Source organism: Oncorhynchus mykiss, chromosome 14, assembly GCF_057628025.1.
Source record: "Oncorhynchus mykiss isolate SJ-2025 chromosome 14, ASM5762802v1, whole genome shotgun sequence".
Classification (NCBI taxonomy): Eukaryota; Metazoa; Chordata; class Actinopteri; order Salmoniformes; family Salmonidae; genus Oncorhynchus; species Oncorhynchus mykiss.
The window spans coordinates 30,460,767-30,475,770 of NC_143035.1; the positions used below are offsets into that span (position 1 = coordinate 30,460,767).

Here is a 15,004-nt window from a genome sequence, read left to right on the forward strand (position 1 = left end):
GAGCAGGGAATAAACAACAAGAACAGGGAATAAACAATAAGAGCAGGGAATAAACAATAAGAACAGGGAATAAACAATAGGAGCAGGGAATAAACAATAAGAGCAGGGAATAAACAATAAGAGGAGGGAACAAACAATAAGAACAGGGAATAAACAATAAGAACAGGGAATAAACAACAAGAGGAGGGAATAAACAATAAGAGGAGGGAATAAACAATAAGAACAGGGAATAAACAATAAGAGGAGGGAATAAACAACAAGAGGAGGGAATAAACAATAAGAGGAGGGAATAAACAATAAGAACAGGGAATAAACAATAAGAGCAGGGAATAAACAACAAGAGGAGGGAATAAACAATAAGAGGAGGGAATAAACAATAAGAACAGGGAATAAACAATAAGAGCAGGGAATAAACAATAAGAGGAGGGAATAAACAATAAGAGGAGGGAATAAACAACAAGAGGAGGAAATAAACAATAAGAGCAGGGAATAAACAATAAGAGGAGGGAATAAACAATAAGAGGAGGGAATAAACAATAAGAGCAGGGAATAAACAATAAGAGAAGGGAATAAACAATAAGAGGAGGGAATAAACAATAAGAGGAGGGAATAAACAACAAGAGGAGGGAATAAACAACAAGAGCAGGGAATAAACAATAAGAGCAGGGAATAAACAACAAGAGCAGGGAATAAACAATATGAACAGGGAATAAACAATAAGAGCAGGGAATAAACAATAAGAGCAGGGAATAAACAACAAGAGCAGGGAATAAACAATAAGAACAGGGAATAAACAATAAGAACAGGGAATAAACAATAAGAGCAGGGAATAAACAATAAGAGCAGGGAATAAACAATAAGAGGAGGGAATAAACAATAAGAGGAGGGAATAAACAATAAGAGGAGGGACTAAACAATAAGAGGAGGGAATAAACAATAAGAGGAGGGAATAAACAATAAGAGGAGGGAATAAACAATAAGAGCAGGGAATAAACAATAAGAGCAGGGAATAAACAATAAGAGGAGGAAATAAACAATATGAACAGTGAATAAACAATAAGAACAGGGAATAAACAATAAGAGCAGGGAATAAACAATAAGAGCAGGGAATAAACAATAAGAGCAGGGAATAAACAATAAGAGGAGGGAATAAACAATAAGAGGGGGGAATAAACAATAAGAGCAGGGAATAAACAATAAGAGGAGGGAATAAACAATAAGAGGGGGGAATAAACAATATGAACAGGGAATAAACAATAAGAACAGGGAATAAACAATAAGAGCAGAGAATAAACAATCAGAGGAGGGAATAAGCAATATGAACAGGGAATAAACAATAAGAGGAGGGAATAAACAATATGAACAGGGAATAAACAATAAGAACAGGGAATAAACAATAAGAGCAGAGAATAAACAATAAGAGCAGGGAATAAACAATAAGAGCAGGGAATAAACAATAAGAGGAGGGAATAAACAATAAGAGGAGGGAATAAACAACAAGAGGAGGGAATAAACAACAAGAACAGGGAATAAACAATAAGAGCAGGGAATAAACAATAAGAACAGGGAATAAACAATAGGAGCAGGGAATAAACAATAAGAGCAGGGAATAAACAATAAGAGGAGGGAATAAACAACAAGAACAGGGAATAAACAATAAGAACAGGGAATAAACAACAAGAGGAGGGAATAAACAATAAGAGGAGGGAATAAACAATAAGAACAGGGAATAAACAATAAGAGGAGGGAATAAACAACAAGAGGAGGGAATAAACAATAAGAGGAGGGAATAAACAATAAGAACAGGGAATAAACAATAAGAGCAGGGAATAAACAACAAGAGGAGGGAATAAACAATAAGAGGAGGGAATAAACAATAAGAACAGGGAATAAACAATAAGAGCAGGGAATAAACAATAAGAGGAGGGAATAAACAATAAGAACAGGGAATAAACAATAAGAGCAGGGAATAAACAATAAGAACAGGGAATAAACAATAAGAGCAGGGAATAAACAATAAGAGAAGGGAATAAACAATAAGCTCAGGGAATAAACAATATGAGGAGGGAATAAACAATAAGAGCAGGGAATAAACAACAAGAGGAGGGAATAAACAACAAGAGGAGGAAATAAACTATAAGAGCAGGGAATAAACAATAAGAGGAGGGAATAAACAATAAGAACAGGGAATAAACAACAAGAGCAGGGAATAAACAATAGGAACAGGGAATAAACAACAAGAGGAGGGAATAAACAATAAGAACAGGGAATAAACAACAAGAGGAGGGAATAAACAATAAGAGGAGGGAATAAACAACAAGAGGAGGAAATAAACAATAAGAGCAGGGAATAAACAATAAGAACAGGGAATAAACAATAAGAGAAGGGAATAAACAATAAGAACAGGGAATAAACAATAAGAGGAGGGAATAAACAATAAGAGGAGGGAATAAACAATAAGAACAGGGAATAAACAACAAGAGGAGGGAATAAACAATAAGAGGAGGGAATAAACAAGAAGAGGAGGGAATAAACAACAAGAGCAGGGAATAAACAATAAGAGCAGGGAATAAACAATAAGAACAGGGAATAAACAATAAGAGGAGGGAATAAACAATAAGAGGAGGGAATAAACAATAAGAGGAGGGAATAAACAATAAGAGGAGGGAATAAACAATAAGAGCAGGCAATAAACAACAAGAGGAGGGAATAAACAACAAGAGGAGGGAATAAACAACAAGAGGAGGGAATAAACAATAAGAGCAGGGAATAAACAATAAGAACAGGGAATAAACAATAAGAGGAGGGAATAATCAACAATAGGAGGGAATAATCAACAATAGGAGGGAATAAACAATAAGAGGAGGGAATAAACAATAAGAGGAGGGAATAAACAACAAGAGCAGGGAATAAACAATAAGAGCCATGTATAAAAAATAAGAGCAGGGAATAAACAACAAGAGGAGGGAATAAACAATAAGAGTAGGGAATAAACAACAAGAGGAGGGAATAAACAATAAGAACAGGGAATAAACAATAAGAACAGGGAATAAACAATAAGAACAGGGAATAAACAATAAGAGGAGGGAATAAACAATAAGAACAGGGAATAAACAATAAGAGGAGGGAATAAACAATAAGAGGGGGGAATAAACAATAAGAGGAGGGAATAAACAATAAGAGGAGGGAATAAACAATAAGAGGAGGGAATAAACAATATGTACAGGGAATAAACAATAAGAGCAGGGAATAAACAATAAGAGGAGGGAATAAACAATAAGAGGAGGGAATAAACAATAAGAGGAGGGAATAAACAGTAAGAGCAGGGAATAAACAATAAGAGCAGGGAATAAACAGTAAGAGGAGGGAATAAACAATAAGAGGAGGAAATAAACAATATGAACAGTGAATAAACAATAAGAACAGGGAATAAACAATAAGAGCAGGGAATAAACAATAAGAGCAGGGAATAAACAATAAGAGCAGGGAATAAACAATAAGAGGAGGGAATAAACAATAAGAGGAGGGAATAAACAATAAGAGCAGGGAATAAACAATAAGAGGAGGGAATAAACAATAAGAGGGGGGAATAAACAATATGAACAGGGAATAAACAATAAGAACAGGGAATAAACAATAAGAGCAGAGAATAAACAATCAGAGGAGGGAATAAGCAATATGAACAGGGAATAAACAATAAGAGGAGGGAATAAACAATATGAACAGGGAATAAACAATAAGAACAGGGAATAAACAATAAGAGCAGAGAATAAACAATAAGAGCAGGGAATAAACAATAAGAGCAGGGAATAAACAATAAGAGGAGGGAATAAACAATAAGAGGAGGGAATAAACAATAAGAGGAGGGAATAAACAATAAGAACAGGGAATAAACAATAAGAGGAGGGAATAAACAACAAGAGGAGGGAATAAACAATAAGAGGAGGGAATAAACAATAAGAACAGGGAATAAACAATAAGAGCAGGGAATAAACAACAAGAGGAGGGAATAAACAACAAGAGGAGGAAATAAACAATAAGAGCAGGAAAAAACAATAAGAGGAGGGAATAAACAATAAGAGAAGGGAATAAACAATAAGAGCAGGGAATAAACAATAAGAGGAGGGAATAAACAACAAGAGCAGGGAATAAACAACAAGAACAGGGAATAAACAATAAGAGCAGGGAATAAACAATAAGAACAGGGAATAAACAATAGGAGCAGGGAATAAACAATAAGAGCAGGGAATAAACAATAAGAGGAGGGAACAAACAATAAGAACAGGGAATAAACAATAAGAACAGGGAATAAACAACAAGAGGAGGGAATAAACAATAAGAGGAGGGAATAAACAATAAGAACAGGGAATAAACAATAAGAGGAGGGAATAAACAACAAGAGGAGGGAATAAACAATAAGAGGAGGGAATAAACAATAAGAACAGGGAATAAACAATAAGAGCAGGGAATAAACAACAAGAGGAGGGAATAAACAATAAGAGGAGGGAATAAACAATAAGAACAGGGAATAAACAATAAGAGCAGGGAATAAACAATAAGAGGAGGGAATAAACAATAAGAGGAGGGAATAAACAACAAGAGGAGGAAATAAACAATAAGAGCAGGGAATAAACAATAAGAGGAGGGAATAAACAATAAGAGGAGGGAATAAACAATAAGAGCAGGGAATAAACAATAAGAGAAGGGAATAAACAATAAGAGGAGGGAATAAACAATAAGAGGAGGGAATAAACAACAAGAGGAGGGAATAAACAACAAGAGCAGGGAATAAACAATAAGAGCAGGGAATAAACAACAAGAGCAGGGAATAAACAATATGAACAGGGAATAAACAATAAGAGCAGGGAATAAACAATAAGAGCAGGGAATAAACAACAAGAGCAGGGAATAAACAATAAGAACAGGGAATAAACAATAAGAACAGGGAATAAACAATAAGAGCAGGGAATAAACAATAAGAGCAGGGAATAAACAATAAGAGGAGGGAATAAACAATAAGAGGAGGGAATAAACAATAAGAGCAGGGAATAAACAATAAGAGCAGGGAATAAACAATAAGAGGAGGGAATAAACAATAAGAGGAGGGAATAAACAATAAGAGGAGGGAATAAACAATAAGAGCAGGGAATAAACAATAAGAACAGGGAATAAACAACAAGAGGAGGGAATAAACAATAAGAGCAGGGAATCCCATTTAAAGCATTTGGCTGTCTTGAGATCAGGGTGGCTGGTGAGGTCATAGTGCTAGTAGCTGTCTTGAGATCAGGGTGGCTGTTGAGGCCATAGTGCTAGTAGCTGTCTTGAGATCAGGGTGGCTGGTGAGGTCATAGTGCTAGTAGCTGTCTTGAGATCAGGGTGGCTGGTGAGGTCATAGTGCTAGGGCAAAAACAAACATTTGCACCCCTTGTGGTCCCCAGGGCCATTATTAAAAATGCTGTTTTACGATATCTGATGGCTATCTGCATTTCTGGTAAAGACGATGCATGTCTGTTCACTGCTTGCTGTTTGGTCCCACATGTGATTTGTTTGTGATACAGCAACGTTTTCAACACAATCTTCTTTCAGGACGAGTAACTGTGTCCTTCCCCTCATTGGAGTATTGATGGAGAGATAGGGAGGAATCCACTTTAGACTATTGACATGCACCCCTTGATGGTGTTTACTACTTGTTACACTAATCTCCTCCCCCGACATTTACTGAAGGGTGTGTCCCACTTATATCATTCCTCCCTCCCAGACATTTACTGATGGGTGTGTCCCACTAATATCATTCCTTCCTCCTAGACATTTACTGATGGGTGTGTCCCACTAATATCATTCCTCCCTCCCAGACAGTTACTGAAGGGTGTGTCCCACTAATATCATTCCTCCCTCCCAGACAGTTACTGAAGGGTGTATCCCACTAATATCATTCCTCCGTCCCAGACATTTACTGATGGGTGTGTCCCACTAATATCATTCCTCCCTCCCAGACATTTACTGATGTGTGTTACACTAATTTCCTTCCCCATTCCCAGACATTGGGCACGTTCCTCTGCCCAGGCATTGCTGTCGCATGTCAGATCTTACACATGCCTGGATAGACATTTTATTCATTAGCTAACCACTTCATATATTATAACAATCTGGTGCCCGGCGGCAAAGTTGATGACATGGCACGCAACCATTGGTTGATGCATGCAACGTCTGATCAGGGGAACGCGACATTATACTGATGTGTGTAACACTTATCTCTCACCCCCCCCTCCCAGACATCTCCCCTGCTGAGCTGGATGCACTATGGAGAGAACCACCGTACACGCTAGCGGGAACCAATGAGCACTTCCCAGGAAATGATGTTATGAATCCAGGTAACTACAGTAAAAGCCTTAAAGCATTCGATGACACAAAACATCCAGCTGATTCTATCCCAATTAAGTCCTGCATGAGTTATATTGCCCAGACACATGTTGTCTGGGCACATGTTTAGGACAGCTAAAGCAGGTCGTTATATTATAATAGACCATCTGGGAGAGGCAGTACGTTAATAGATGGGTGGGCTTTGATAGGCTCTTTATGTTCTGTTGATGTTCTGGAGGAAACAGACTAATCACTGTTGAAATCCTCATCAGCTGGACCACAGAATACACGGTACACCAGCAGTTAAGTAACTTTTAGTGTGAATGTTTCCTCATACAGTAACTGGTTACCAGTCAGGTTTGCGTTCCAGAAGGATATACGATGAAGCATTGTGCTCTCCATTCCCTCTTGACAGTTGTCACAAAACAAGGTTGCTCGATGATCTTGCACTTGCTTACAGAGCACATGTAGCTGACACAAAAGTCTATTTTAAAATCAACCCCCCGAAACAGCTGTCTCACCCGTTCCTTCCTGAGGGTTCCACTGACCTGACCTGACCTGATCTCTGTTTCCTGTCTTCTCCAGGGGTGGAAGGGCTGGGGGTGGAGTCTGGGGGTGGGGAGGCGGAGCCGTACAGTTACTGGAAGAGGAAGGAGGAGTTCACCAGAGGAAGCACCGTGTCACTGGCCGTGGGAGAGAGGTTCTCCTCAGGTACTGTTCTGCTCTCAGATGCTCTGTACGGATGTGTTCCAAATGGTACCCTAATACCTATAGGTGCACTTTGACCCAAACGGTGCTATTTGGGACAGCCAGGGTGTTTCTCTCTCTATTCCTGCTTGGATGTGCTAACTGCTAACGTAGCGGTGTTAACAGCTGCTGGTCATGGTTGTGTGGTGTGATGCTTATTGTGGATCTGTTTGTGTTGATGCTGTCATTACATCTCTATTGTACCCTGTCTGTATTCTATACAGTCGTCTATATAATCACTGTATCATTCATGTTGTCTGTATGTACAGTATGTCAACATCCTGTAAGAAAATGGACTTTATTGTTAACGTTACAGTAGACACAGCTACTGAGCTACTCTACGGTTCTCTGTGTCATTCCTCCAGGAGTTTCCAGTGTAGCTCTCCCCCAAATGGATCTAATGTTAAAGGGTCCCTTTAAAACTCTAAGAGTCACTCCAGGCTGTAATAGATCTGTTATTCCTAGTCCAACACTGAGACACTCAGCAGCTGCTATGTAATATGAGCTCCCTGAGCATGACGATAATACACTCACTCAGCATGACTATAATACACTCACTGAGCATGGATATAATACACTCACTGAGCATGACTAAAATACACTCACTGAGCATGACTATATTACACTCACTGAGCATGACTATAATACACTCACTGAGCGTGACTCTATAATACACTCACTGAACATGAATATAATACACTCACTGAGCATGACTATAATACACTCACTGAGCATGGATATAATACACTCACTGAGTATGACTATAATACACTCAGTGAGCATGACTATAATACACTCACTGAGCGTGACTCTATAATACACTCACTGAACATGACTATAATACACTCACTGAGCATGACTATAATACACTCACTGAACATGACTATAATACACTCACTGTGCATGACTATAATACACTCACTGAGCATGACTATAATACACTAACTGAGCATGACTATAATACACTCACTGAGCATGACTATAATACACTCACTGAGCATGACTATAATACACTCACTGAGCATGACTATAATACACTCACTGAGCATGACTATAATACACTCACTGTGCATGACTATAATACACTCACTGAGCATGACTATAATACACTCACTGAACATGACTATAATACACTCACTGTGCATGACTATAATACACTCACTGAGCATGACTATAATACACTCACTGAGCGTGACTCTATAATACACTCACTGAGCATGACTATAATACACTCACTGAGCATGACTATAATACACTCACTGAGCATGGATATAATACACTCACTGAGTATGACTATAATACACTCACTGCGCATGACTATAATACACTCACTGAGCGTGACTCTATAATACACTCACTGAACATGACTATAATACACTCAGTGAGCATGACTATAATACACTCACTGAGCATGACTATAATACACTCACTGAGCATGACTATAATACACTCACTGAGCATGACTATAATACACTCACTGAGCATGACTATAATACACTCACTGAACATGGATATAATACACTCACTGAGCATGACTATAATACACTCACTGAGCATGGATATAATACACTCACTGAGCGTGACTCTATAATACACTCACTGAGCATGACTCTATAATACACTCACTGAGCATGACTATAATACACTCACTGAGCATGACTATAATACACTCACTGAGCATGACTCTATAATACACTCACTGAACATGACTATAATACACTCACTGAGCATAGCTCTACAATACACTCACTGAGCATGACTATAATACACTCACAGAACATGACTCTATAATACACTCACTGAACATGACTATAATACACTCACTGAACATGACTATAATACACTCACTGAGCATAGCTCTACAATACACTCACTGAGCATGACTATAATACACTCACAGAACATGACTCTATAATACACTCACTGAACATGACTATAATACACTCACTGAGCATGACTATAATACACTCACTGAGCATAGCTCTACAATACACTCACTGAGCATGACTATAATACACTCACAGAACATGACTCTATAATACACTCACTGAACATGACTATAATACACTCACTGAACATGACTCTGTAACACACTCCGAAAAGTTACTCCTTAAAGTTTTACCTCTGCATGTTGATGTCTGCATTACAACATCACAGTATCAGTCAATACTCCCACCGGTGATCTCGAGAGTGACAGTGTGTACGTGTGCTTGTGTGCGTGCTTTTTTGTGTAGACGTGGTGCTGGTGTTCAGCGGTTGGCGGCGCTCAGGTGTAATACCTGACACTGAACTACAGGAGGCGCTCCGTACCAGACTCAGGGTCGTCGAGAGCAACAGTCAGGATGTCATCCAGCTCTTCAAGGTTAGTCACAAGTCATAGGTCAGGGGTTAGAGGTTAGAGGTCAAGGCATGCCAAAACAGACGACCCTGCCTAGACCAGTGGTGGGGTTGCAACCGTTGTCCTGCGAAAAGTTGCTTCTCCCTGATGTTGATGCTAGTGGTCGGTAGAGAATAAAGGCGACCTTCTCTGCATCCTCGCTGTTTCTTCAACAATGTCTTCGGTTCTTCTGCCTCCCTACAGGACCTGTCTGCCCGTCTGCTGTCTGTCCACGCTGAGAAGGACAGCTTTGTCATCACCTTCAAGACTGTGGAGGAGATGTGGAAGTTCTCTACCTACCTGGCTCTGGGTATGCTGTACTATCCTAGTCTACCTGACCTGGATGAAACTCTCATTAACACAGTCTGATGGCTGATTATTACGTCCAGTCTGGTTAGAAGTTGCAAATAGGCGCAGAACCAGGATCAGCGTCCCCGCACCCAATCCTAACCTAAACCATTAGCCTGGAAGAACCAGGATCAGCGTCCCCTCACCCAATCCTAACCTAAACCATCAGCCTGGAAGAACCAGGATCAGCGTCCCCTCACCCAATCCTAACCTAAACCATTAGCCTGGAAGAACCAGGATCAGCGTCCCCGCACCCAATCCTAACCTAAACCATTAGCCTGGAAGAACCAGGATCAGCGTCCCCTCACCCAATCCTAACCTAAACCATTAGCCTGGAAGAACCAGGATCAGCGTCCCCTCACCCAATCCTAACCTAAACCATTAGCCTGGAAGAACCAGGATCAGCGTCCCCGCACCCAATCCTAACCTAAACCATTAGCCTGGAAGAACCAGGATCAGCGTCCCCTCACCCAATCCTAACCTAAACCATTAGCCTGGAAGAACCAGGATCAGCGTCCCCGCACCCAATCCTAACCTAAACCATTAGCCTGGAAGAACCAGGATCAGCGTCCCCGCACCCAATCCTAACCTAAACCATCAGCCTGGAAGAACCAGGATCAGCGTCCCCGCACCCAATCCTAACCTAAACCATTAGCCTGGAAGAACCAGGATCAGCGTCCCCTCACCCAATCCTAACCTAAACCATCAGCCTGGAAGAACCAGGATCAGCGTCCCCTCACCCAATCCTAACCTAAACCATTAGCCTGGAAGAACCAGGATCAGCGTCCCCGCACCCAATCCTAACCTAAACCATCAGCCTGGAAGAACCAGGATCAGCGTCCCCTCACCCAATCCTAACCTAAACCATCAGCCTGGAAGAACCAGGATCAGCGTCCCCTCACCCAATCCTAACCTAAACCATTAGCCTGGAAGAACCAGGATCAGCGTCCCCGCACCCAATCCTAACCTAAACCATCAGCCTGGAAGAACCAGGATCAGCGTCCCCTCACCCAATCCTAACCTAAACCATCAGCCTGGAAGAACCAGGATCAGCGTCCCCTCACCCAATCCTAACCTAAACTATCAGCCTGGAAGAACCAGGATCAGCGTCCCCTCACCCAATCCTAACCTAAACCATTAGCCTGGAAGAACCAGGATCAGCGTCCCCGCACCCAATCCTAACCTAAACCATTAGCCTGGAAGAACCAGGATCAGCGTCCCCTCACCCAATCCTAACCTAAACCATCAGCCTGGAAGAACCAGGATCAGCGTCCCCGCACCCAATCCTAACCTAAACCATCAGCCTGGAAGAACCAGGATCAGCGTCCCCTCACCCAATCCTAACCTAAACCATTAGCCTGGAAGAACCAGGATCAGCGTCCCCGCACCCAATCCTAACCTAAACCATTAGCCTGGAAGAACCAGGATCAGCGTCCCCGCACCCAATCCTAACCTAAACCATTAGCCTGGAAGAACCAGGATCAGCGTCCCCTCACCCAATCCTAACCTAAACCATCAGCCTGGAAGAACCAGGATCAGCGTCCCCGCACCCAATCCTAACCTAAACCATTAGCCTGGAAGAACCAGGATCAGCGTCCCCGCACCCAATCCTAACCTAAACCATTAGCCTGGAAGAACCAGGATCAGCGTCCCCGCACCCAATCCTAACCTAAACCATCAGCCTGGAAGAACCAGGATCAGCGTCCCCGCACCCAATCCTAACCTAAACCATCAGCCTGGAAGAACCAGACCTTACATCAGGATGTAGGGACAACTTCCTCTTACTTTGTTGTGTGTCCAGGCTATGTGGCGCGGTGAACCTGACGGACACCATGTGCCATGTTATGAACACCTTATGACATGTTATTAACATATGTCTCTGTATGTCCAGGCTATGTGGCGCGGTGCCTGGAGAATTTCCTGTGTGACCAGTCGTTCTGGCTGGACACTGAGCTGCTGAGGGACTTGGAGATCACTGTGACTGTAGACGAGGAACACCTGGCAACACTCTACCTGGGACTGCTGCTGCAGGAGGGTGAACAAACACCTTATGAACACCTTATGAACTCTTTATGAACACCTTATGAACATCTTATGAACTCTTTATGAACACCTTACGAACATCTTATGAACTCTTTATGAACACCTTATGACCTTATTAAGAACAGCACCTGGCCACACTACTTGGGACTGCTGCTGCATAAGGGTAGGGATGGTTACTTTATGAACTCCTTGTGACAAGTTATGAAGGCCATTTTAACATCATATGAACTCTTTATAGACATCTTATGAACAGTTTACAAATGACTAATGGACAACTTATGAAGACCTCTACGAACTCCTTATGGACAGCTTGTATTCTCTACTTTCTTGACCCTCATCATCAACAGCAGTTTATATCACACTCTCCTCAGAGCAGAACAGAAGCAAAAAAGTTGTTCCATTTCAAAACATGTTGTTCTAGATACCTAGAAATGAAATGCAACTAAACCTAAACTGTCTCGATGTTCTGAAATGTCCAGAGATCAAGTAAAACAGCAAAAGAAAGCTGAATGTTTAACGTAATGTAATTTTAGAGAGCTATTGTACTACCATGCATTTACATTGTCCACTGTCTGAGTAGGCATCATGTTTTACAAGGAAGTACTCTTCTCCCTAACGCCTGAACAGAATCAATAGCCAGTGAAATGATGAAGTGCCTGTGTTGAGAATGGATTTTTAATGGATTATGTGAAGGAGGACAGAGATTCAGTTCAGTCAAATGTTACAGAAATTTGCATCCCCGGTGTGAGTGTGTGTTTGTGTGTGTCTGTTGTTCTCAGCATCCACCGGTGTGAGTGTGTGTTTGTGTGTGTCTGTTGTTCTCTGCATCCCCCAGTGTGAGTGTGTGTTTGTGTGTGTCTGTTGTCCTCTGCGTGTCATTCAACTGTATTTATCTCTCTCTCCCCCAGGGTCGTTCTTTGCCAAGGCGCTGGTGAGCAGTGGCGAGCACAGTGATGAGGAGGAGGAGCTGTGTTTCAGACGAAATGACTTGCTGATGGTTAGAGACACGGGGCAGGACAGTCACTGGGAGGGCACCCTTCTCTCCACCGGACAACACGGACTAGTGCCTGTCAACAACATGCAACCGCTGCCATACCCCTTTTACCAGTGAGTTATCTAGTCTCTACCCCCTAACCCATACCATTTCTACCAGTGAGTTACCTAGTCTCCACCCCATAACCCATACCATTTCTACCAGTGAGTTATCTAGTCTCTACCCCCTAACCCATACCGTTTCTACCAGTGAGTTATCTAGTCTCTACCCCCTAACCCATACCGTTTCTACCAGTGAGTTATCTAGTCTCTACCCCCTAACCCATACCATTTCTACCAGTGAGTTACCTAGTCTCTACCCAATAACCCATACCATTTCTACCAGTGAGTTATCTAGTCTCTACCCCCTAACCCATACCATTTCTACCAGTGAGTTATCTAGTCTCTACCCCCTAACCCATACCATTTCTACCAGTGAGTTATCTAGTCTCTACCCCCTAACCCATACCATTTCTACCAGTGAGTTACCTAGTCTCTACCCCCTAACCCATACCATTTCTACCAGTGAGTTATCTAGTCTCTACCCTAACCCATACCATTTCTACCAGTGAGTTACCTAGTCTCTACCCCCTAACCCATACCATTTCTACCAGTGAGTTATCTAGTCTCTACCCCCTAACCCATACCATTTCTACCAGTGAGTTATCTAGTCTCTACCCCCTAACCCATACCATATCTACCAGTGAGTTATCTAGTCTCTACCCCCTAACCCATACCATTTCTACCAGTGAGTTACCTAGTCTCTACCCCCTAACCCATACCATTTCTACCAGTGAGTTATCTAGTCTCTACCCTAACCCATACCATTTCTACCAGTGAGTTACCTAGTCTCTACCCCCTAACCCATACCATTTCTACCAGTGAGTTATCTAGTCTCTACCCCCTAACCCATACCATTTCTACCAGTGAGTTATCTAGTCTCTACCCCCTAACCCATACCATTTCTACCAGTGAGTTATCTAGTCTCTACCCCCTAACCCATACCATTTCTACCAGTGAGTTATCTAGTCTCTACCCCCTAACCCATACCATTTCTACCAGTGAGTTACCTAGTCTCCACCCCATAACCCATACCATTTCTACCAGTGAGTTATCTAGTCTCTACCCCCTAACCCATACCATTTCTACCAGTGAGTTACCTAGTCTCCACCCCATAACCCATACCATTTCTACCAGTGAGTTATCTAGTCTCTACCCCCTAACCCATACCGTTTCTACCAGTGAGTTATCTAGTCTCCACCCCATAACCCATACCATTTCTACCAGTGAGTTATCTAGTCTCTACCCCCTAACCCATACCGTTTCTACCAGTGAGTTATCTAGTCTCCACCCCATAACCCATACCATTTCTACCAGTGAGTTATCTAGTCTCTACCCCCTAACCCATACCATTTCTACCAGTGAGTTATCTAGTCTCCACCCCATAACCCATACCATTTCTACCAGTGAGTTATCTAGTCTCTACCCCCTAACCCATACCATTTCTACCAGTGAGTTATCTAGTCTCTACCCCCTAACCCATACCATTTCTACCAGTGAGTTATCTAGTCTCTACCCCCTAACCCATACCATTTCTACCAGTGAGTTACCTAGTCTCCACCCCATAACCCATACCATTTCTACCAGTGAGTTACCTAGTCTCCACCCCATAACACATACCATTTCTACCAGAGAGTTACCTAGTCTCTACCCCCTAACCCATACCATTTCTACCAGTGAGTTACCTAGTCTCCACCCCATAACCCATACCATTTCTACCAGTGAGTTATCTAGTCTCTACCCCCTAACCCATACCATTTCTACCAGTGAGTTATCTAGTCTCTACCCCCTAACCCATACCATTTCTACCAGTGAGTTATCTAGTCTCCACCCCATAACCCATACCATTTCTACCAGTGAGTTATCTAGTCTCTACCCCCTAACCCATACCGTTTCTACCAGTGAGTTATCTAGTCTCTACCCCCTAACCCATACCGTTTCTACCAGTGAGTTATCTAGTCTCTACCCAATAACCCATACCATTTCTACAAGTGAGTTACCTAGTCTCCACCCCATAACCCATACCATTTCTACCAG

General features: G+C 41.9%; 1 protein-coding gene across 3 annotated transcripts in view; it reads left to right on the forward strand.

The window, feature by feature from the left end:
- LOC110487769 (SH3 domain and tetratricopeptide repeat-containing protein 2) overlaps nucleotides 1-15,004 on the forward strand; it is a 60,455-nt gene that overhangs the window by 24,274 nt on the left and 21,177 nt on the right. For 2 of the 3 annotated variants that reach the window (XR_016486214.1, XM_090198113.1), the window contains exons 2-7: nucleotides 6,273-6,371; nucleotides 6,946-7,071; nucleotides 9,342-9,469; nucleotides 9,689-9,794; nucleotides 11,724-11,867; nucleotides 12,784-12,982. Coding sequence is in view for 1 of the 3 variants with exons in the window: in XM_090198113.1 (XP_090054239.1) it covers nucleotides 6,273-6,371; nucleotides 6,946-7,071; nucleotides 9,342-9,469; nucleotides 9,689-9,794; nucleotides 11,724-11,867; nucleotides 12,784-12,982 (802 nt within the window). In the remaining 2 variants the exon portion in view is untranslated. Of the gene's footprint in view, nucleotides 1-6,272; nucleotides 6,372-6,945; nucleotides 7,072-9,341; nucleotides 9,470-9,688; nucleotides 9,795-11,723; nucleotides 11,868-12,783; nucleotides 12,983-15,004 lie in introns of those variants that run through there. The other variant, XM_090198114.1, reaches the window with a different exon arrangement.